The 24,506-nt window shown below is 39.4% G+C and overlaps 2 protein-coding genes across 3 annotated transcripts; both read left to right on the top strand.

The window, feature by feature from the left end:
* Positions 1 to 1,440: 1,440 nt before the first annotated feature.
* On the top strand, positions 1,441 to 9,759 carry smpd2b (sphingomyelin phosphodiesterase 2b). 2 transcript variants are annotated; one of them, XM_046075452.1, is made up of 11 exons: positions 1,441 to 1,672; positions 3,242 to 3,361; positions 3,479 to 3,575; positions 3,724 to 3,800; positions 4,284 to 4,377; positions 5,232 to 5,321; positions 5,701 to 5,783; positions 6,265 to 6,397; positions 6,728 to 6,832; positions 6,954 to 7,131; positions 8,212 to 9,759. In XM_046075452.1, exons 2-11 carry the CDS (start codon positions 3,312 to 3,314, stop codon positions 8,631 to 8,633), a joined length of 1,329 nt encoding a protein of 442 aa, XP_045931408.1. In that variant the 5' UTR covers positions 1,441 to 1,672; positions 3,242 to 3,311; the 3' UTR covers positions 8,634 to 9,759. The 2 variants fall into 2 exon arrangements, with proteins under 2 accessions (XP_045931408.1, XP_045931407.1); XM_046075451.1 differs by having other exon boundaries at positions 1,441 to 1,681.
* Positions 9,760 to 12,443: 2,684 nt separating this feature from the next.
* Positions 12,444 to 23,846, top strand: LOC123987284 (plakophilin-1-like). The gene is made up of 13 exons (XM_046076023.1): positions 12,444 to 12,693; positions 13,407 to 13,501; positions 14,746 to 15,152; positions 15,303 to 15,444; positions 17,656 to 17,863; positions 18,311 to 18,479; positions 20,044 to 20,161; positions 20,983 to 21,159; positions 21,617 to 21,787; positions 22,001 to 22,154; positions 22,359 to 22,545; positions 22,713 to 22,797; positions 23,213 to 23,846. Exons 1-13 carry the CDS (start codon positions 12,504 to 12,506, stop codon positions 23,276 to 23,278), a joined length of 2,169 nt encoding a protein of 722 aa, XP_045931979.1. The 5' UTR covers positions 12,444 to 12,503; the 3' UTR covers positions 23,279 to 23,846.
* Positions 23,847 to 24,506: the final 660 nt, after the last annotated feature.

Genomic DNA, 24,506 nt, shown 5'->3' with positions numbered 1-24,506 from the left:
GACTATATTACAGAGGCCTATAAAACCAAATATTGTGTTAACGCTGGCTTCCAGAAAATAGGTTTATGATTTTGCTTGAGCGTCTTTACCTATTCTACTGAATGAAAGTTGCAGTTTAGCATTTGTCGCAGTGGTCCCAGGTGTTTCACCAAATCTGTGATTCATCTGATTATGTGATAGAAATGTAAGATGTACTGCCACTGCAAATTTTTTATCATAGCAGTACCAACACCTCACCTGGCAATAATACAGGTGACCGTTTAGTTATTTTCATGTATGTTGCTTATACTCCAACATTGTAGAATCTAAGAGGCAGGGGATTTTCATACAGCAAAATCAGAATAGCCTATTTGATAATGTATGATGAAATGTTTGCAGTGGGAATATGCTGAAATCCATAATCAGGTCACAGAATTTGGTGCGAAACCTGGGAACACCTGCAGCCTGTTGTGGAAAATAACCAAGTACATTTATTCATGTACTGTACTTCAATGAAATGTTGAGGTGCTTTACCTAATTAGTTCCCTGAGTGTTACTTTCTGCTTCTACTTTTCAGATTGCACATTTCAGAGGGAAATTCTGTACTTTGTACTCCACTACATGTACACGACAAATATAATGTAGTTACTGGTTACATTGCAGATTACGGTTTTACATAAAAGTGTCATTGCTAAAGTTTAAGCCTGTGATTCCCAACCTTTTTGGTATGTGACCCCTTACAAAAAGCAGTTGTTGGGTCTGTTGTTATGTTTCCATGAAAGAGTGATTTCCTCTCTAAAAATAAATCAAATACAAATTTGTGAGGCAGAACTTTGTTTTTAATTCTTTTCTACCATAATAATCATCTCAGGACCCCCCAAGGACTGATCCATGTGACCCTTTGAAGGACCTAAGGTTGGGAACCACTGGACTACACTACCTAACTGCTAAATTCCACTTTTATTCATAATGCATCAGCATGGACAATCTAATAATGTAGCTTATATAGCTATAATACATAATTGACAGAGAATAATGAGTACTTTTACTGTTGATACTTGAAGTACATTTTACTGATAATTCCCGTTTTAAATGAAGGACTTTTCCTTGTGGTGGGCTACCATTGCCTTTGCCAAACGTTTGGCTGAAAGAACTCCACCTCCCAGAATGAATCGCGGCTGAGCCACACTAAAGCCGGAAGTGGTTGTCAAGTTATCCTCCAAATTAAAATTGTGCACAAAAAGAAGTGATTCTTTATTTGAAACTACGTTTTAAAAAAGTATAAACATGAAAAGGTATACACAGTTACTACACATCCCATTCGAAATATGTTTTACACATGTGCTCAGGACTTACTGAAATACCGAGGAAGCTGAAGTTCCTGTTTTACTTTGAGGGGAAAATACAACCGGAGGTCAAACTTAACAAATGTTTTTTTACCCCAGCTTACTTTATGCCGGGGCACTGGGACAGGAGAGGCACGTAGCAATGGAAGTGGCCGAACACCGCTAAGTTAAGTGTTCGTTTTCTGAGACGTGCTGACCAAGATGCTATGTATTGTTTTGTTAATAATCAACTCATTTTATAGTATTAGCTAACACGCCAGCAGGAAGTGTTTCGGACCTAAAGCCGACATTGTAAACATTACAACTGCCCGTCAAACGGTACAGTTAACTTCAGCTGACGTCAACAGGTTCGTGAGGTGAGTTAAAATAACTTAATGAATAAAACATTTGTGTGACAAGTGAACAGAAACCGGAGCTAGCTTCACAATTAACGTTATAGAGACAAGACACAGTGCTAGCTAACGTTAGAGTTGTTCAGCAGTTGTTGTTAACCTTATCTTACGGGTTAAATTAACGTTACCTCGTGTGATTAACGCTCTTATATTATAGCTAACGTTACATAATAAAGCTCTAACGGTTTCACTAACAGCATTCAGAGGGCTAACAAGTGTAACGTTAGCTGTCGAAGCATTTACCTTAGCAAAAACTTTATCCATCTTGTCTGCGAGCTAGCGTTATTCTAACTTCACTTTACCTCCGCATTTATTTTTCCCTAACACCATCACACAATTGGCACTGGAGGTCACATGGAACTTAATCAGTCACTTGGCTGTGGAGGATCCAGGCACATGCAGTCTACCTACGTGACAAAATTTGATCAAAAACCTTTTTTGGGTTAAAGTCCAGTGTCGGTATAACTAGCTACATCTAACGTTAGCTCACTTATTGTCTGTAGTTACACTCCTTTCTAAGAGATGCAGCGTCTCTTTAGTGTTTTGGATGCACACACAGATGCAGTGTATAACTTTTAGGTTAATGCTTAATTTATGCTGCATGTTTTCTCTTTTTGACACTCAAGCCCCTTGATTCTTTTCACTGCATTGCTGCTTCCCCTTCTTCTCTCCAGACAGAGCAAAGCTATGTCAGCACTCTGTTTGGGGCTGGTGTATCGTTGCACTCCCAGGAGATATCAGTGAATGCAAACGTCTCTTTACTTTGTGTGTTCAACAACATTTTCCCACTGCCTGAGAGTGAAGGCCTACCAGGTTCAGCTTAGATATATACCACACAAAACACAGCTGCTTTTTTTCAGACCTGACTGTACTTTTACAGAAGCCAATATATTATTTTAGTATACAGGAATGGATTCACAGTCAGTTAACATCAAGTATTGCATACCAGACAAAAAATCTGATTAGTTTACAGATTTTCAGATAATAATGGTAAAAATTAGCTGGAAAGTTAAAACATTTTAAGGTCCAGAACTGGAACTATAATCAGGCTACATTCTGCTGGGTTTGCACTTTTGGTGCTTACCATGCAGTTTTTAATGTTTATTTGTCATTTTTCCATTTACTCTTCTTTCTGAGACTCGTGATCATGTGCTTTATCAGTTTGTAAAGTTTTTTTTATTTGAAAAATTGTGTGGGGCTGGTGTGTTGTTGCACTCCCAGGAGAAAGGAGTGAATGAAAACTCTATTTTCTTTGTCTCTTTTTGTAAAAATCAACATTTTCCCACTTACTGTTTGACACAGTGAAGCCTGCCACGGCCAGCTCAGATATAACATTATTAAAAACAACATATAGTCCTTGGTCTACAAGATCCAGTTGTCCAAATTCTCAAATTGCACTTATGTGTATACACTGGACGCTTTTGTTCACCCAGACATTCCATCTCAAGTGTAAATATGGAATTGGATATCAAAACTCGAGCTCAGACAACAACATCTAACAGTGACTTTTATGTTTTGCATTAGGAGCTGTCCCAGTCATCTCACCTCATCTGACCCTCCATCGTCATATCTACTGATCCACTGATCTACCACAATGGTTAACGCAGAGTCTGTCAGTGTACGGGTCTTCTCTCTGAACTGCTGGTCAGTGGCAGTGATTCGTAGTGATTCTGCAACAGCTTTGTTTGTTTGTTTGTTTGTTTGTTTTTGTCTTGGGATGTGTATGCAAAGACACAGGGTCCACATACATTCTTTTTTCAGGGGGATCCATTACATTAGCAGACACTGTTCTCAGCGCTATGCCATGATTGGAGAAATGTTGTGCAAGGAAGAGCATGATATTGTCTTACTGCAAGAGGTTGGTGGAAGCCATCTTAAAATATATTTTATAAAGTAGAGTTGCTAATCTGAGTAAGTAATACATATTTTTATAAACCCATGTGAATAATATTAATTATAAAGAGATGCCTGGTATTGTACTTTTCATGTGATTGCTTTTTTTTCAGGTGTGGAGTGAGAAAGACTATCTCTCCTTGAAAAAGAAACTTGCCTGCAGTCATCCTCACTCTCATTACTTCAAAAGGTAGTGTTTTTACACTCATCCCAAAGTTGCTGTGCAATCTTCTGAACCTGTTGATTAAAATTAATGAGTAAGTTGTCAGATCTTCAAAAGACTCCTGATGTGCCCTAGTGTCAGAAGAATGTACTTTCATGGCGTTGATCCATCTGCAAAATTGACTTGAAAAATAGGCCTTACCTATAAGGATTTACTTCTGGAGCTTAATTCTTTCTTGACCTCCATACCAAAGCACAAGACTGAGATTAATCAAAGGTTCTACCTCTTTAATCCCCTCTGCAGCTCACAAAAAATGTTAACTCTAGTAGATATGCTCTCACATCTAATCTACTACAGGTAACACCTACTTATGATAGTATAATGTAGATCTACATGGAAAGCAGGGATGTAAGTTATTTCAATTATTAATAATCAGGTACTGCTGATGCTGGTGTTTAGTGTGGAACATTGAACTTCTGCTCGTGTCTTGCTTTCGCTGTCCTTCTGCAGTGGAGTCATAGGCAGCGGACTGGCCATTTTCTCCAAACACCGAATCCATGATACATTTCTTTATCGCTACTCAGTGAATGGTTATCCGTACATGGTAAGTCTGCAGAGACAGAGAGAGTAGTGTTTGTTCAAATATGACTTGATGAAAAGTGAAGTGCAGTTGAGCAGATAAGCTCACAACTCGAGGTGGCGATGGCGCAATGGATAAGATGCCTGTCTTTGGTATGAGAGACCCGGGTTCAGTCCCCCACTGTGACCCATCTACCAATGTGTCCCTGAGCAAGATACTTAATATTGTTGCTCCAGAGGCTAAATGAATAAATGTAATGTAATTTTATTCATGTAGCACTTTTTCAAAAACTAGTAATGAAGTGCTTCATATAGACATAAAAAGAGATGCATGGTGCAACACAATATAAATAATTGATCAAACTATTAAAATTAAAGTAAAGAGCAATTGAACAGATGAAACAAATGCACAGAATAAAAAGAATTTAAGAAAATGCACTTCTAAAATAATGTGATTTTAAAAGTTTGAAACAACGTTAAAGAGCTAGCTTTCCCACTATCCTCCAGCAGGTTGTCCCAGAGTCGAGTCACTGACTGCAAAGTCCAGATCTCCTCTGGTTTTTAGCCTTGACCTGAGAATTATTAATGGAGGCCTATCATCATCTCGGGCTGCACTTGGGCCACAGCTTTGTCAATGAGTCGTGTTATCTTGATGAGATACACATTTTTAACAATTCAGCTCTTATACTGAAGTAGAAACTTTTGTCATAAAATGTAGTATTTATCACTCTAAATCCACTCTAAAATGTACAGGCAACCAGTGTAGAGAAGGATTGGCGTTTTCAGTGGATATATGATTCTTTAGTGTTACAGCCTCTCTTTGCAGAGTAGCTCACCTCCTTTTCTCTCATAACTTTTTGTGTTTTTCCTAATATTTAGGCTCACCATGGAGACTGGTTCGGAGGTAAAGCTGTTGGCATGGCTGTCTTAAACATTGGCTCCCTGACTGCAAACGTCTATGTTACTCATGTAAGGTTTCCTAACATCAGCTCTCAGCCTTACCTGAGATTTACACTGAACAAAATTATAAACGCAACACTTTTGTTTTTGCCCTCATTCATAATGAGCTGAACTCAAAGATCTAAGACTTTCTCTTTGTACACAAAAGGCCTATTTCCCTCAAATATTGTTCACAAATCTGTCAAAATCTGTGTTAGTGAGCACTTTTCCTTTGCCGAGATAATCCATCTACCTCACAGGTGTGCCATATCAAGATGCTGATCAGACAGCATGGGTATTGCACAGGTGTGCCTTAGGCTGGCCACAATGAAAGGCTGTTGCGTTAAGATTTTGTTCAGTGTATATACGGTTATTGATCAATGCTGTTGTCTCTCTGTATTGTTTTTAGCTACATGCAGAGTACTGCAGAGACAAGGATCCTTACCTACCTCACAGAGTGGTTCAGGCCTGGGAGCTGCAGCAGTTTATTCGGTAGTGTGTCTTTGCTTGTTAATTCTGCGCATGTAGTATCCGCTGCTTTACTCAGCGTATTTTTGCATATTTAAGCGTATTGTCTTGTTTTCGAACTAATATCCAATAGGGTCTTCACACATGTATAGATGGATGAACAATACCCTTATTTGGACACATAGTGGATCTCTATAGTTCTATGAAGGTTATATACTCTCTGCTAAGATGCACCCTCCAGAGTTGGTTTGGTGTGACACTGTGTTCTCACTCTGCCCTGCTGATGCCTTTGTCTCTGCGGCCAGGCTTCAAAAAATCTTGCTGCTTAAGACATTTCCTGAAACCTTCTTCAACAACAAGAGTTGCTTAGCTCACAAGAATTTCTGTCACACTAAGTTCCTCACCCTTGTTGGTGTTAGTGATGTTTGTAGCTCAATTTCCATCTTGGTGTTGAGTTGTGTCATTGATGATGTTTTTTTATTTATTTATTTTTTATGCCCAATAGATACACATCTACTGAAGCAGATTTGGTGATTTTGGGTGGTGACCTTAACATGCACCCTCAGGACCTTGGCAACAGGCTACTGAGGACTTACACTGGACTCCGTGACTCCTATTTAGAGACTGCTAAATTTGATGTAGGTAGAGACAAGAATTCTACCCAATATTAGGATTAATTTGTCTGCCAAAATACATTAAAGGTGACCATACCCTAGAAGTCTGGTCTTATCATCTACGGCAATTTAAAACTTCTTGCGCACGCAACCGCACTAAGTACACTTTGTCAGAAGTAGTTCTGTAAAGCTGTATTCAGCTGTCATTGTGGCCCCATATCTCAAGAATTAAGATGGCAAGTAAAATTTCACCATAACTGCAATAATGGTCAACACTATGAAAACAAGAGCCACATTGTAAAGAAAATTAATTTTCCTTTTTAACTTTAAACAAAAGATAATTTTCTGTTGCAGGGGTGTGAGGATGGTATGACACTAATAGCAGACAACCCTTTTATCTGTAAAAAGGAGCTTGTTCCCTTTGAGAAGGGAATTCGAATCGACTATATCCTGTTCAAGGTGGGTGTAAGCCTTGTAAGTCACACATGATTTTTTTTTTTTGTTTGTTTCTTTATTTTATTTTTTATACCTCCATGTTCACAATGTGGCTCAAAGAATATTTCCCTTTTTTTATTGCCAGGGTTCTTCCAAAGTGGACATTTGTTGTGATTTCATGTCCACCACCAAGGGCTCTGTCCCTGACCATCCATTCCCATACTCCGACCATGAAGCTCTGACAACTGAACTTAGGCTAGAGACACACACTCCAACTGAGGCCAGGCTGGACAAGCAATCAAAGAATCAGGACTCTGCTGCAGGTATTTTTACTAGCCATGGCAGCAGGTAAGAGCTAGGAATGTTGGATGATCCGTCAGCCCGTGGCTTTGGTCCAGACTGAAATACCTCGATGATTACGGGTGGGTTGCCTTGAAATTGTGTAATGACGTTCATGATCCTTAGAGGATGTAGCCAACTGACTTTGGTGATTCCCTGACTTTACCTTTAGTGCCATCACCAGGTTGACGTGTGGTTTACATCAAAATATCTCAACAAGTATTGGATGGATTGACTTTTCATTTAGTGTCATCATCAGGTCAAATTGTTAATTTGTTTACTGCGTTGGTTTATGAAGAGAGTTAGCACTCTAAATTAAGTTGGTGAAGACAGTAAACATTATACCTACTAAACATCAGTATTAACACCAATGTGAGGATGTTAATATGTTGATGTTAGCCTTTAGCTCAAAGTACTGCACCCATTTTGACTGTTTTTTTAACCCTTTGCAAAGCATGTATTGGGTCATTTTTCACCTCCATCCCAATAATAATTACCAGTTTTAACAACTACAGAACTCACTGGTCCTCTGTAATATAAATCATGTCCGACGTCCTTTTTATTTTAAAGCGGACCCTTCCACTTTTTTTTAAATCAGTTCAGTGTGAAGTTAGACTTTTGAAAAATGGAGGAAGTTGAATGTTTCCACTAGTCTGATAGAAGGAAACACGTTAACACGAACATATAGGCCTATTTGCGAACTAATACGATGACGGAAGACCCCATAAAAGCTCATCAAATGGGCTGTTAGAACTGGTGTTCTCTTTTGGCTGGTCCTGAAAGTCCATATCTATTACAGCGCATGACCTGTCATTTTTTCATGGTTAAAATGCTGTCTGAGTTAAATTTAACGAGGACATTGCTGAATATTTAATGATATGTTGTAATGTTAATCCCGTCTGAATGGGGCTTAGAGCCTTGCAGAGAATGAATGGCTGTAGATTGTTAGAATGTTTCTGTGGACTCTTATTAATCACACCCATGCTGCTTGTGTTGAAGTCATCCATCAACTTTTGTATGGTTTGTGACTTCCTCTTTGCCTCTTCTCTCTTTCATGTCTTCAGGGGAGGTGGCTAAGTTGGTCGACATTGTGACAGAGGCCCGTACTGAAGTCAAAGTGGGTTTGCACTGCGCTGAGAGGATGCGCTACACAGCAACGCGCACTGGAGTGATGGGTTTGGCCCTCCTGATTCTGGAACTGGCCATCGCTGCAGTGCCCTGGTTGGCCCTGGGAGCAGAACAGCCTTTCCCTTGCACCTCCTTCTACCTGCTTGCTGCATTGTGCTTCGCCATCCTGCTGACCACCTCTCTGCTGTACATCTTCTATACAATGGAGCTGAAATCACTTCAGGGGGCTGAAGACCAGATGAGGCTGGCTGTAGGTAGTCTGCAAGAGAAGCTCAGGGGTTTTCCTTTGGCTCAGCCCCACAACCCCCAGCGGAGGCCCCCAGAGGGTCAGGAGCCCAGTGCCTTTGGCCCAAAGTAATAATGCAGAAGCCAGCTGGGTTAAAGTGGGCTCTCTGAAAGAAGTCTGTGAAGTGAGCTTTAAGATGAATGTGTGTAGTCATTTATTCTCTGAATGTGTTATAGGCTGTTGAGATTGAGATTGCACTGTAGAATGGAGTTTTCGAAGGGTGTTTCTGAAAGTATTGCAGGACACATGCTTTGACATTTTTGTATTTTTTTATATACACATCTTTAGCCTTTTTACCCCTAGGTTTCCCTCTATGCACTTCAACAAACATGCTTCCATCTACACAGTATGATACTTCTTTATGACTGCTGTTCGTAAAGGTCATAAATGTGACCATTTGTGTTTTTAAAAAGACTCCAACTTGCATTCCACTAACCAGTATTTCAGCAGGACCAGTTGTTTCTGTTTTTGAGTGAGTCCACCACAAGGTCATAGAAAGTAGCCATGTGGTCTCCACCTCATGTAAGACACAGACACTCCAAAGGTTGTAGATTTACAATTTGGTCAGTATTGTTTGCTGCAGGACAGATAACCGATAAAAGCTTCCAGTAGCACTTAAAGATCCTCATGCGCCAGTTAAGACCTTTAACTGTATTTATACTGTAGGAAAAGGGACAAACGCTATCTGCATGTCTCATTTGTCATGTTCACCGTCTTGCACTTGAGAAAGTATCTTTTATAATAGAGACAATCCAACCTCCTCTTTATTTTACTCCTAGTATAGCAGTGGGAATGCGCTGAAGGTATTATGTCCTATATATATACTCTTAACTTTGACCTACTTTTTATGACATGTTTTGTAAAACATCACGTTCTGTAGAAAAGTATAAAACTGCTTTATATGTATTTAGTGTGCAGTGCACTTACTTGACTAATCAGATAAACCACTTCCTTTGTATGATGCTAGGAAATTGCTTAATGTTCCATAACTCTGTAAGAGTGTTATGACTCCACAAGAACCTAACGGTGACATGATCATTTTTAAATCTTAAATTTCACCTCAATGACTGAAAAGTATTTTGTAGTTGTTAATTTGAAAAGTCACAGAATTTCAGATGATACCTGATGTTGATTCATCAGTTGGAAATTGTGATGTGCATGATTAAGAAAACAATAATAAAGACTTTATTCCCATGCCTCTTGACTACTGTGGCTTCTGCAGACAGTGTTCAGTCATGCACACCAGGGCCAGTATTTATCAAGCTTCTCAAAGTGTTATTTTAGTCTTGCTGAGAATTGATGAAATTTACTCCTACTTTCAAACTAAGGTATTAAAGCAAGGTATCAAATTTCTTACAGCTAAGAATCACTTGGTTATTTATGACTGCTCCAGAGGTTCCTCAAGTGGTTAGGAGTTGCCAGGTGCTTGTGATTGCACTGTGGAGATGTGCGCAAATCTTTCAGGAGAAGAATAATATTTCTGGATTATTTGACGATGTGCAGTTAACTATACAGTATCGTTTGGACAGAGCAGGCATCAACTTTGTCAGTGAGTTGGTGAGGGACGTCATCTCACCACGGACTTTACGCAGCAATACGTTTTCAGCTGAATTGAAGGTGGTGATGACACTTCGTTTCTTTGCCAAAATGCCGTTTGCGGCACAACAAAGTGTCGTGAATGAGCTCCAAGACTGACAGTTACGATTTAGTCCTTCGCTTCACTCAAATTAGGACTGGGATGCTAGATAACTAACTTTTAAGCGCAGCTTTGAGCCAAATGTATTTTAGTCAAGTCAATTCTTAGCAGTGTTCTGAATAATTCTGAGAAGCTTGATAAATACGGGCCCAGGTCTACACATTCACCACTAGAGAGCAATATAAGTACATAAGACAGATGAACCTTCCAACTAAAACCCAAACTGGCTCTTGTACGCAATTACAAGAGGAAGGTGACAGAACATGTGAGTGCAATTGAGAGCCAAATTTGCCAGATCCCACATGCCAGCTGGCACATGTAGGCCCTCAGGGCAAGAGCACCCATGGGTGTGGTGCAATTCAAGTTTTCTTTTTTTCCCCAGTGCAAATTACATCAGTATGTTTAATTCACATCATGTAAAAATGAAATCACATTCAGTTCCATTAACCAAAACACAAAAATGTGTTTGGCTTTGTCACAATTGAAAGAAAATGTAATATGTAAGTAGCATTACACAAGGATGTCTGACTTTATGACACAAATATAAATAATATATAATAAATAAATATGGCATATGTAAATTACACTTCCCTACACCTAATGCAAATAGTGGCAGGTAAGGAGGAAACAACCTGCTGTGAACAGGTCTGAAAGCTGTAGTGGAGGGTAAACTCACTTCACCGTAATCCACATTTACGCCTCTACAGGCTTTTTGTGTTCGTCTCCTTATACTGGATGTCCTAATCAAGTCTATTTTGTGTGTTGATTGTGCAGTGTTTTGTTTGATTAGTTGTAGTTAGAGTCCTTAATTGTGAAATGGCAGAAAAAAAATTGTTGTAGCCTATATTATCTTTGCATGACTTGAAAACATGATGACATGAAGACTTCATTAACTTGTTGCCAGTGTTGGGCAAGCTACTTGGAAAATGTAATGAGCTAAGCTACTAGCTTCTTTACATTAAATTAAATTAAGCTACAAAGAAGCTACCCCCCAGTGAAATGTAGCAAGCTAAGCTACAGCCACATGGCAAAGGTAGCTTAATTACATCTAAGCTACTTTGAATTTTTTAATATTTTATATATATATATAAATACATACACACACACACACAGTACAGGCCTAGTTTATATTGAACCAACTTCATTCCACAGTAGTAACAGATGAAAGACTAAAAACCTGCTCCAAACAGGTGTGTGTGCAAGAAAGAGCTAAATCAGACACAGAAACTTTCCTGCTTATTGCCATATCATTGCAGCTAAATTTATTTCCTCATGCAACAAACGGAGAACCATTATTGTTTGTATAAAGTTACTTAATTATCACATTATTATCCTTAATATTATTTGTTATTTTAATAATTGTTCCTTTGAAAAATTCTACTGCTTGTTAAGACACATTTTCAATGTAACATATTTTGTTACATTTTTTTATTTATACTGTACCTAACTGCACATAGCAAGTATGTAAAAGTAGTTTCACTTCAACCAAGGGGACATTTTACTGCAGAAGGAGTATTTTTTACTGTTGATACTTTTTGTACATTTTTACTCTTAATGCTACTGTAGTTTTACAGGACCGTACAGGACATTACTTGTGATGGAGTGTTTTTACATTTTTGTATTTGTAGGCCTACTATAGAATTAGATTATTTCCTCCATCTCTGATACCATTAGATTAGCTTTACTAACACATAATAATTTGTAGGCAGTTATTTATGTAGCTGGTGGAGGTGGGGCTAACTAGTTTATAAATTGGTGGGTTGGTTAAATAGGTTAATGCACATGTTTTATAAGCTCAACATGTTTTATCTGAAATATACATGCAGTCAAATTATTATAATGGAGTAGGCTACTGTGGAATATTTACCTCTGTGAATCTGGAGTAGAAATAAAAAATAGCAGTAGCATCAAGTACCCTGAATTGTACTTGAGATAACTGTTACTTTCCATTACTTCCCGAAACCGTTTTGCCCGTGGGGAATACTTTGACCAGGTAAACCAGGTGCCCTATTAACGGAGTGGTATTTGTTAAGACAAGTAAGAGAAAGTGCACAGAGTGAGCGAGTTAATGCCACACTGCAGTTCAGTCTTGTAGGCGTTTATTTTGCCTGCATGGGCGCGGTCAAATTGCGCAGGGCAGGGCAGGGCAAGGTGCGCTTTTAAGGCCTCAGACAACAGACAATCCGCCGCTCACAGTACAAGCCTCCTTTGGGCATTGTTGTTGGGTCACCAGGACATTTAAAAAAATGACGAGTCTGGATCCGCTGAAATCAGTCATTTCCTTTGAAAACGTGGACGACACGTCGCTGGCTGTGCCTTCCGTTAATCAGTACCGATCAGGCCAACAGCGCGTCCTGGAACAAGTGCAAACTATCAGGAGGACCAAGTCGAGGCGGCCCAGCAGCAGGAGTGGATCTACTTCTTTATCTCCAACAAGTAAGAGCAGCCAATAAACCAGGGCCGTAGATACAACCCAGGAGGATTGTATGGGGGTTTAGCATGTTTCGTATGAAATGCTGAAATATGTGAGTGGGGGTCTGGGGGCATACGTTTAAGCAGATTTTGAGCATTAAACACTTCCTTCCTGCATTCTGGAGACATTTTCTGCTCCAATTTAGAGTGGAAATGTCTTCATTTATTTTATATATTTTTCAGAAAAAATTTAATAAATGCTTTCAAAAAGTCATGGGGACAAAATCAGTCTTTTCAAAATATAGTGGGGACATGTCCCCAGTGTCCCCAGTGTAAATGATACCTATGGTAGAGACACAATGTGTGTGTTAAGCAGGTGTTGATTATCTTTCCTTCAAAGCACTGCTCCGTTTAAATGAAATTCACAGGAAATAACATTTTAACTTATAACTAATTTGTGTTTCAAAAATGTTCAAAATACCTCTATGTTTAAATTTGATTTCCTCCTGCTATCTACCAGTCTAAGTGTTGGCTGGCTTTCAGGTTCTATAGTTTTAGGACTTTAGTACCTCTTTTAATACCACATGGGTAGTTTCTTTAATCATTAAACCAAAGCTCAGACCTGCCGACAGGGTTTGTTTATCCTTAACAAAAGCAGTGAATCAATGACACTGATCTCAGGTATGTACTGTACATATATGACATTGCAGCTGATAACCCTCCACATTTCTCCTTAGGTCCTGTAAATGACAGTGTGTTCGGCGATGCTTTGAGGTCACAGTCCAATGCATCTAATGGTAGTGCCTTCTCAGGGAATGGCTTGTCTAACGCTGTGAGTTATGGCGCTTATCTTTTTATATCACTCCATTAACTGCCACTGACATCATCACAGTGTTGTCATAAAGGTGTGAGTCTGATGCAGGGCCATATCAATCTGAGGAGGAGTTTTAATTTTCAACTCTGCAACAAATTACACACAATGTTTTATTAACCCTTTTATCTGTGAAGAACCATATTTGGTAACTTCAGCAAGCATTAAAACTAACTAAATGCATCTCAGCACGTTTCTGAGAACACACAACTAGCTGAGTGAAGGGGGCTTGTGTGTGCGCTGAACTGCATGTGTGTATACCATGTTATAAATGTTCTTATAAAATATTCTTTCAAGTTTATATATATATATATATATATATATATATATATATATGTGTGTGTGTGTGTGTACACTTTTGTTTTTACCATATTAAAGTGTATAGTAACTTCATTGATCTTGATTTGCAACATAAAAACAAAACATTTTGAAGAGTCACAAAAGAAAAAAAGTTCTTAAAATGTCCTCTAATAACACTCTAGGGTTATGCTCATGGCAAGGTTGTGTCTTGAAATAGCTCATTTTATATTTTATTTACTATCATATATGGCAAAGAAAAGCAGCAAATCCTCACATTTCTAAACATTTGGCATTTTTGATTGAAAAATACCTAAAACGAGTGTTTTAAATAGTTAATCAATCACCTAATTATTGCAACTTTAAAATGAATGCATTAAATGCAGAGTAGGTTGCATGGGGTTAATCTTTACTCCAGGCCTCAGCACTCAGTATTTTAGTCTGACTGATAGGGCTGATAAAAAAACAAAAACAAAGCGACGGTGTTATATTTCACGACTATTTGATACTGTTGCAGAAAGAAACACCAATGATAGCATTACTTTTCTTTTTCAGTTTAGAACGGCACTGTATATACCATATTATGGGGGCCTGATACCAATAACAAGAATCAGGGGGTTCAAAATGTTTTGTCACCAGTTGACTTTTCTCCCCTTTCTTCCACAAAAGCCTATTTCCAGATCCTTCCAGAGTCTTTCTGTCTAGTGTTTCACCAGCCTCTCCCATAGAGGCTGCCAGGCATTTGTATGATTAAAACCGCAATGCTGCACATCAGAAAGTTCTTTCACAATTTGAATTGCCATTACCAGCTCCATGTCAGTCAATCTGTCTCCTTGTTTAGTTGCTGGTGAAATGATTATCTCAATATTATTTTTCATTACAAACACATGTATTCTTTGGCTCTGCAGCTCATCCTTGAGAAACCGATCAACTGGCAGTTAGTCAACAATATTAAGGGATCCAGTGTGAAGAGGAACACAGCAGCTTCTACCTATCAGTATGAGAGGAGTTACGCCCCTGTCGGCTCCATGGCGGTTGGTCAAACCAACACCAGCCGCAGTGAGCCTGATATGGCCTGGCTGCGCTCCATGCCAAAACGCTCTGTTCCTCCACAGAGACTCCTTTCCAACAGGGGCACCTGCAGGGCTGAAAGAGCCAACTGTCAGTTTTTCACGAGCACCGCATCCCAGCCTCTGTACACTATGAATGGCACAGGTCAGACCAAAACAAACACCCAGCTCATATGCAGCCAAGTTGACAGTGCACCTCCAAAGCCTCCTGTTACCAAGTGTGATCCGAAGAGCAAAGTAGATTGGTGAGTGGGAAAATGTGTTTTTCTCTAGCAAACATTCCTCATTTTCTTAATTTCAAATGACATGAATAAAATGCTTCAATGAACAAATTATTCGTGCATGCTCTCAGTGTGTTTAAATAGCGTTATTGATTGCATTTTCTTTTCTTACAGGGCAAATGACAACAGTGGAGTTGCTGATATCACGATGAAGGAGGCTGTGGAGTATCTTTCCAACAACGACGAGACATATCAGCACTGTGGCGCTTCCTACATACAGCACAACACTTTCATTGACGACAAGGCTAAAGAGGAGGTGGTTTGTCTTGTTATCTTTTCATGTTGTTAGACTTCTTGTAAATTTAACCCGAGATTCAGTGGGAACATTTTGAGAAGTGGCACTTGATAAAAGGTGGAGGAAATACCTTTTAATATATTTTCCAGCCAAAAGGAAAATAATGTCTTTATCTCCTCACCCCAAGTAAAAACTCCAATGAAGAATTCTTATGCATTTGTATGTGTACATATGTGTGCTGAATTTGAAAATGAATTTTGAAGTAAAATATTCCTCATCAAGTCTCACTGATGATGGCCAGATCAACCTGTTTAGGAAGCTGCTATTGAATGCCTATTCTGTACCTAACTCAAGATTTTCTGTAAATGTACAGAAATGCCGTGTATATATACGTAATATAGCACAGTTTGTGGATGTTGTTGTGGGTGTTTTTTGTGACCACTTGGATGAGTCGTTGCTGTACTCTCTGGGTAACTTTGGTTGGCCGGGCACTCCTGGGAAGGTTCACCACTGTTCCATGTTTATAATGGCTCTCACTGTGTTTCGCTGGAGTCCCAAAGCTTTAGAAATGGCTATATAACCTTTTCCAGACTGAAAAATCTCAATTACTGTTTTTCATTTGTTTTTCTTACTTCTTTGGATCGCAGCATGATGTCTAGCTTTTGGTCTACTTCACTTTGTCAGGCAGGTCCTCTTTAAGAGAACAGGTGTGGCAGTAATCTCCATTTTTTGTTTACTTGTGTAATCCCATCCATACATCGTCAACTGCTTATCCTGCATACAGGGTCGCGGGGGCTGGAGCCAATCCCAGCTGAAATCAGGCAAAAGGCGGGGTACACTCTGGACAGGTCATCAATCCATTGCAGGGCCACACATAGACAACCAGTCACACTCACACTCACACCTAAGGACAATTCAGGGTTTACTTGTGTAATCTTTGTCTAATATTTCAATTTGTTTGATGATCTGAAACATTTCAGTGTGTCAAACATGCAAAACAACAAGAAATCAGGAATGGGGCAAACACTTTTTCACACCTTTTCAGCTCCAAATTAGCTTTCATGTGTCTGCTTGGATTTGGTAGTTTGGTTCAGCCGAATTCTCTCGCCCCTCCCTAACTGCGACAAATCAGGCAAGACTCCAAGGTCTTACATAATATTACGTACAGCCACTGACTGTGTTAGCAGCAGCCAGGCCGAGGATAAACTGGCTAGCCTCAGTTTGTGCCTCTCACACATAGAGCTTCTGTTAATGTTGGCAAGCCTAACCGCAAGCGGAAAAACAAACATGAACATTTACTCTTCTGCAGTGGTGTTGACGACGATGACGACGACAACAACAACAACAACAACAAACCAAGATATTTCGTGCTGATGAACAGTAACATTAACTGCAATAAACAGAGTGGATAATTTTGGGATGTAAATACCCTTTAAAGTTATAATCCTTAATATTATGGTCTTGCTTGATTTGGCTACACCCCTTGTTACCGTGGTAACAGGAAGTGCAGTTTAACACTACAGCAAACTCTCCCAGTTTCTTTGTCACTGGTATAAAACAGTGCAACTGTTGGATGTGTTTACAGCACAGCCAATCAAACGTGTTATTTTAATAATAAAAGTCACCCTGTTTGCTAGATGAGGGCTTAAAAGTGCAGCAGTGGCAGCCTTAGGAAACGTTGGGTTTGCATTAGTTGCAACTTAATACTGCTCTGATGAGAATGAACAGTAAACAATGAAGCTGAAATCAGTGAGATATAATATGAGATTTCCTGTGAGTCACTCGTGTAGATCTGTAATTTGAATCCCGTGCAGGAATGGCAGACTCCACCACTAACAATGAAAATTATTACATACTGTAAAAAGGTAATTACACGATGAAATTACATTGAATGGCTGTTGCTAAAAAAATGCTGACCCTAAATATTATCAAAAACATGGTTTGATTATAACTTTAACATTGCAACAATAAACCTGTTTTTTTTTTTCTGGGATCTCTAAGGGTCTCGGGCCCCTGGGCAGTTGCCTGCTTTCTCCCAGTTAATCTGATTGTATGGTACATTTTTATTTTTTATTTTTTACCTGCCATTTCTCAAAGTGAAGTATTGTTTAATTCATTGTAATCCGTCTTGAAAAATATAGGCTTCATATGGGATCAATACCTATAATTTGGTTGTGTGAAATTATTGGGTCCCTCAGCTGTACTAACTCCTGAAGCCCTCTTGTGTCGCAGGTGCTGAAGTTCAATGGGATCCCTCCCTTGGTGGGTCTGCTGCACAGCCCCAGTTCAGCAGTCAACCAGACAGCCTTGGCTGCCCTCCGCAACCTGTCCTTTAAAAGCAACAATAACAAGGAAGTGATACATCGCTGCGGTGGCATCACAGAGGCTGTCTCTCTGCTCAAAGATACAGACTCTTTAGAGATACAGAAACAGCTGACAGGTACAACTTAACCCAGAAATATGCAATCATGAAAACCAAATCATGCAAACAAGTCAGAGCCACTCGTGTTGTAGTATAACATAATGTTATAACCTGTTTAAAATCTGATATTCTTCGCTGTTGCCATTCTATGAGTTATTAGCATTTGAAGCATATTGCCAAAATCACCTTGTTACTGTTGTGGTGATAGAGCTAGATGTTGATTCAGATGCAAATATATTAAATGTTAACTGTGATTGTATTTAACAAACATCCATCTATCCATCCATCCATGTTTTAATTCTGTTATCAGGCCAACACTTACTTAATTACTTCCTGAAATTAAAATGTGATTGTGTACACAAACCTTAAGCCTATAAAAATGAACACGCTATTTAAATTCTTTTTTTAACCACAGGCAGTGACAGTGTGCTGTTTAAACAACTGAGGTTTTCATTTTCTTTCCAGGTCTCCTGTGGAATTTGTCCTCTGCAGAGAGCCTGAAGCCAGACCTACTGAAGAGTGCTCTGCCTGTCTTAGTGGAGCGTGTGATCCTGCCTTACACAACAGGTCCCAGCTTGACCAACAGTGATAGCCAAGACCCCGAGGTCTTCTTTCATGCCACCGGATGTCTAAGGTAAGCATATCATTTATCAGTGCACCTGATAGTATGTCAGCGTCTTTGCTTTAGCTCTCATAAGGTTTAGGATCTTATTGTCTATGTGTAGCCCAACTCTGGACCAAACAGTAAATACATTTTTTATTTCTACAAGACATGCTGGACGATACCGTAAATTACTAGTTCACTACTAGTACTGTCTGTCCCGCACTCTCAGTGTTTTTACATTGCGTCAGGATGGGAACATGATGTTTAGGGGTGTGGAGTACACAGCATCATCAGAGATTTTGCACAGATTTTATTTAGCTCTTCGGGCAGCATTACGTGATTGATCGACACCAAATTTGGAGCAATAATGTGGGACGCCCCCATGAGGGCCTGTGCGAAATTTGGTGCAACTCACCTCTAGGTGGCACTATTTAACCTGAAAAATGTTTTCCTCTATAACCACAAGTCGCATTGACATGAAAGTTGAACCGAATTGTTCAGGATGGTCCCCTCACTCCATGGACTAACGTTCACCGCACTGATGACACCCATTTGAATGGGAATTTCAACCAAGGGACATTTTGCTTCAAAACTACGTGCTACTAAATCGCACATCCATAAACCTTACGCCTACGTGTTTGGGGGATACTACTGATTCATATGGTATAGGACACGCCTTTGTGCGATGACGTTTTCATTTCGCTAAATCGCAAAAACTGAAAAACCAATTTTAATTAACTCTTCCAAAGCTGCTACTCTGATTGGCATCAAACTTGGCACGGACCATCTTTGGTCCAAGCTGATGAAAGTTTGTAGAGGAAATTTTGATTTGACAAAAAACATCCCAATTATAAACTAACAAATATTTGAAAAAAACGCTAAAAAACAGGATGTGATATCTTTGGTTTACAATGATCACCAAACTCTTACCTGGCACGACTTAGGGAGGGGCTGCATGAAATTTGGTGCCAATCGGCCACTAGGTGGCGCTATTAATCGTATATCAAGTAACACGTCGATAGACATATATTCATTTTATATCTCCGTAACCTCAAGTCCCTTTAATTTCAAACTCTGGTCATTTATTCACCACGGGCGCCCGGGTTGACTCATGCAGCCCACGCTGGGCGAGGGGCGCGGCTTGCGCCGGGGGGCATGGACCCCACTTACAACTTTTTGCAGTTCTAGTTGTAATTGTGAATGTAAATGTTTTACATCATCATCAATCTGTCCACAGTTACAGGTGACATTAGCATAATAAAAGTTCTCCTTCTGTACTACATCAGCAAACTCATGGGTGTGACTTCCTTTTATCATTCTGGGAAAGCTGTAATTGTTTGAATTATTTTATTCATTTCCTTGACTGTACAAGATTACTACTGTTTACTTTTAAGGCGAGGTAATTTAATTAAGTCTGAGATTTTCTTTTAAATCACTCCTTGAAACCTTGGCTGCATAGTGTACTTATATTTCCACACAACCAGCAGTGGCTATGATCTTTATAAAATACACTACACATGTTTGCCAAGAAGATCCCATTGATGTGTCTGTATACTCTTAAATATTGTTTAACATCTTATTTTATCCTCAACAGAAACCTAAGCAGCGCGAAGCAGAACAACAGACAGGCGATGAGAAGATGTCGAGGTTTGGTCGACTCTTTGGTCAATTACATTAAAGACTGTGTGGAAGCAGGAAAACCAGATGATAAGGTAAAAGAGAGGGAAAAAAACACTGTTTATTTATACTGCATGTTAATCCTGCACTCTGTCTTTCTGTCTGTATATACTTCACTCACTTTCTCCTTCAACAACATGCACATGTCACACCTTCATGCAGAACATGAACAAAAAATATTTTTAACCAGACTTTGCTATTATGTGGCTCTCTATTATGGTTTGCTGAGGCACAGCTGAGTCATGATGTGGTGATGTTCTGTTTTCTGCTAAACGGGTACACCAGAGAGATAAAATTATTGTTTTTGTCAAGGGAGTCTGGCAGCTCTGACGAAAGTGAGATAGCGACTGTTTCTGGTTAAACAAAAAGGATCTTAATCTGTAAAAACAGTTCTATCTCTGTAGGGTTACATGGTGTCAGACACTTGTGAAAACAATCTGAACCTGTCAGGGGCAAAAACAAGCACTTTAGTGGATGTACTTTGAATGGCCGCTCATTCAAAACTGGACCACCTGGATCAAAAAATGTTGCCCCCATTAATCACATCACATCACATAGACCCAAAACATGGAAAAATAGGGTCCACTTTGTTATGCACTGTTTGTTATGAGTTTCAGCTGACCATCTTTTTAAATCAGAACTCACTTACGCTTACTTAAAGTGCTTACCAAACGTTGAACATTATTGAGCATTAGCAGAAGTGTTACCCTTTCACTGTCCACTGTCTGAAGAAGTCATTATTTTATATATTTGTCAGGATACATCAAGTAAAGGTAGAGCACACCCAGTACACACATGTTACTATTAGCCTATGTTAAATGTGCCCTTTTGTTGTGTGTTGTACTCATTGAAACAGTCTGTAGAAAACTGTGTGTGCATCCTGCACAACATGACGTTCCAGCTGGAGGCCGAGGCTCCGGCTCTGTTCAGCAGGATCACAGCTTTGGCCAAGACTGTCAACAGGAGCCACAGCCAGAGCGACACCGCCCCCATCGGCTGCTTCAGTCCACAGAGCAAATCACCCGAAAAGGAGGTGAGACGAGGAAGGTGCACAACAGAGACAAATATACATACCAATGCCCAAGCAATACTTTTAATCATAACGGTGTATCAGAAATACTTGTAGACAGTATCCACAAGTACCTGTCACTTTGTCTAGACAGTACATGTCAGTGTGGATTTTATTAATCCTATTGCTGTGGGACAATTGCAGTAACATTCCAGCTTTTCAAAAGCTTTGAGTGAGACTTTGTGCCCTGATTTCTAAAGGTGTTAACTTTTATTTTGTGTTAAATCTTTACACAATGTAAAACACGTGTCAGGCCTTAATGTGTTGCATGTTTGCAACTAACACCATAGGACACTGTGTTACAAATCATTCAGATGTATCTTATGTTTCCAAAAATCCTACATGGAAATTCAGCATTTCTTTAAAAGTATGTTCTGTAATAGCTACATGTTGAGGATGATCTGTCTTCTTTCTTATACAGCTCCACTTTGACTTTCCAGTCGTTGAGGATCCACAACCTACTGGGGCAGGCTGGCTGATTCACTCCCAAACTCTGCAGAGTTACCTGTCTTTGCTTGGCTCTAGCCAGCAAGAAGAAACACAGGAAGCTTGTTGTGGAGTGCTGCAGAATCTCACCGCACATGAAGGCATTGTAAGAAAAAATATATTGTGCCATTACATACTGATCAGGACAAACAAAAACCCTGTGCAGTTGTTCTGGAGACAAGTCTGGATTACCTTTAAATTATTATTGTAAAATTTTTTTCTACCTGGTCAACTTTGTTTGCTTTGCTTTATTGATATCTATGCATGCACTTCTGGGGTTTTCTGAGTTATGGGCTTTATATGGTTTCTGTATTCACAGGTGTCTAATGTAATGAGCCAGATCATTGTGCAGAAAGTGAATGGCCTGCAAGTTATCAGTCCCCTTTTAAAGTCAAACAAAGTGAACCTGCAGAGGAGCACAGTGGCTTTGGTGGGAAACCTGACCAAGAACCCAAACCTGCAAAATGCCATAGGTAAGAAGCAGGTGCAAGTATTTTCTCTTCATTTGAAGAAAAATGAATATCACCTGCTTGTTTTAGACATTCATTTGATTAAACATCTACAGTAATAAGATCACAGTTTTGGGTCATTACCTTGAAATTATTTAACAACTGCAGTTATACAAGTGGTTGCTTGCATTAAACAGCCAGTAAGTTTTGTTTGCCTTGTTACTGAAGCTCGTAAAGCCCTCCCGGAGCTGCTTGGCATCCTCAGCACAGGTACCAAGGGAGGGTGTGAGTCTGATGACACCCTAGCCATGGCCTGCCAAACATCCAACTGCCTGCTTATGAAAGACCCTGAGATGGGCAAGCGCCTGTTAAACAACAACCTGATAAACTCACTGAATGATCTCAGCCAAAACGGGTAAGATTACATGTGAGCAGAGACAGAGAATGTGCCTGCATATGTACTAGATACAATTACTCAAGATATGGGGATACCTATGACTCATCAGGGATTATATTTTTCCTTCATGTTAGATTTCCACAAGTCCAAACTGATCTTTAACAATTGTTTTCCCTCTCATTAAGATATTTCCCCAAATCCCAAAAAGCTGCAGCCCTGCTTCTCTACAACCTCTGGTCAGAAAAAGATTTTCAGAGCTTCCTGAAAAAGGTGAGTCGAAGTTTGACTCCGAGTGCCAAGATTTGTCAGGGTTTGGGTGTGTCCTCACTGTTGCCTGCCTTTTAACTAAAAAGTCCACACCTGTGTCAGGTATTTGTGAGAAACAGAGGGAGAAAGGATTAGGCATTGTTCTCAGAAAAAGCCCAGTGAAATGAAACTAAAGTGATAAAAGGTGAGGAATCCAGTAGCTCAGGTTCGAGGAAACACTTACAGGCCTGTGTTTGCACATGTAAGACGGCATATTAGCATGATGTATTACAACGCTAATGAGGGTAGCATTACGTTAAACTTCACCTCGGTGTGAGTGCAGCTTAGTTCATGGGTTTGTCAATGTGTCACTTACTGCATATTCAGCACAATTACTGAGGTTGAACACTTGATTTACATTTAACTATTTGTCTTGCAGCAAGGGATGACTAAGTCCTCATTTGTGAATGACGTCACCGTGGCATCAATTAACAAGAAAGCCTAAACTGATCTCTGAAAGTCATTTACCGAAGTAACTCACCTGCAAGTCCTCCATGGGACAAAAATGCTCTCAGGCTGAGCAGCATCCCTTTCATTTCACAAAGAGATTCTTTTTATTCATGATCCTTATAATGTTTCAACAAAAAGTTACATGCACTAGACCTGTATATGGAAGTATAAGATTACTTTTGCTTTGTAGGTGTAAGGAAAAAGAGGTGAAGGTTAAGATGTAACATGTTAGCAGCCAGATTGTCATTGTCGCACGTTTTTGATTTGCTACTTTCAACTGCTGTCAAATGTCTTTTTAATGTCAATTTGATCTATGCCTGCAATGCGGTACCCTGAGCTTGCTTTATTAGATTTTATTTTGCACTGAAATTGCTGTAGAAAAAATTTAATTGAAAAACATTTGATTTTCTATTTTTAGTGTTTAAGTTTGCTATAAAACCAGGGACAGTGTCTTAAGCAGTGATGTGTTTACATTTTGTAAAGATTTTATATGTGAATGTGAAATTATCTCTTTGTAAATGCCCCTAACAGTGTCAATAAAGCTGACCTCCTCTGGCTATAAAGGGACCAATAATTAATGAAAGATCACTAAATCCGAGAATCTGAGTTCATTATTAGTCATTTGTCATAGTCACTGGTGTCAAACCTTGCTCACGTCTCACACCCATCTAGGTTGAGGCTACAGAGTTTGAAATGCTTCTGGGCAGATAAGCAACACATCCTTCAAATTCTGTTAACTCCACCCATATAATTTATTGTTTGAGGCTCTTAAAGCCAGACACTTCAGCTGTTGTTACACTGGGGGCATTATGTAATTGTTAAACTCCACAGACCAAACCACATAATCCACACAACAGCCATGAGGGAATTCTCGGGGTAATGGGTGATATTTACATTTGAGGGTTCTGGCACAGCTGATATTTTTTCATAATCATTTAATTTTACACTGATAGATTTATGTGCTCATATGTGGTCTTTTAAAGAATAATAATTTTAATTGTATTATTATAATAATGTAGTCACACATCAAGCCTGCCTGGATGTCGAATGTATAAAGCCGGTAAGAAAACGGGTTTTAAGCCAAAATTAATTTACCCTAAACTGCAAATCATAATAACTGATTCACCAGAGTAAACTAGACATGGCCTTACTAAAGAAGGTGTGGCTTTTTATAATTACCAAGGTGTTTGTGCTCATCTTAACGTTCCCACAAGTGAAGGAAC

The sequence above is a fragment of the Micropterus dolomieu genome, linkage group LG18 (genome assembly GCF_021292245.1).
Source record: "Micropterus dolomieu isolate WLL.071019.BEF.003 ecotype Adirondacks linkage group LG18, ASM2129224v1, whole genome shotgun sequence".
NCBI lineage: Eukaryota > Metazoa > Chordata > Actinopteri > Centrarchiformes > Centrarchidae > Micropterus > Micropterus dolomieu.
This window is presented reverse-complemented; position numbering and strand designations above follow the sequence as displayed.

What these genes read in the sequence shown, in the direction of transcription:
- smpd2b (XM_046075452.1), top strand. Translation starts at nt 3,312, where the DNA reads ATGGTTAACGCAGAGTCTGTCAGTGTACGGGTCTTCTCTCTGAACTGC. An exon ending in GTCTTCTCTCTGAACTGCTG is followed by an intron (nt 3,362 to 3,478) that starts GTCAGTGGCAGT and finishes TTCTTTTTTCAG; the next exon opens with GGGGATCCATTACATTAGCA. An exon ending in CAAACGTCTATGTTACTCAT is followed by an intron (nt 5,322 to 5,700) that starts GTAAGGTTTCCT and finishes TATTGTTTTTAG; the next exon opens with CTACATGCAGAGTACTGCAG.
- LOC123987284 (XM_046076023.1), top strand. Translation starts at nt 12,504, where the DNA reads ATGACGAGTCTGGATCCGCTGAAATCAGTCATTTCCTTTGAAAACGTG. An exon ending in TACTTCTTTATCTCCAACAA is followed by an intron (nt 12,694 to 13,406) that starts GTAAGAGCAGCC and finishes ATTTCTCCTTAG; the next exon opens with GTCCTGTAAATGACAGTGTG. An exon ending in GCAAATCACCCGAAAAGGAG is followed by an intron (nt 21,160 to 21,616) that starts GTGAGACGAGGA and finishes TTTCTTATACAG; the next exon opens with CTCCACTTTGACTTTCCAGT.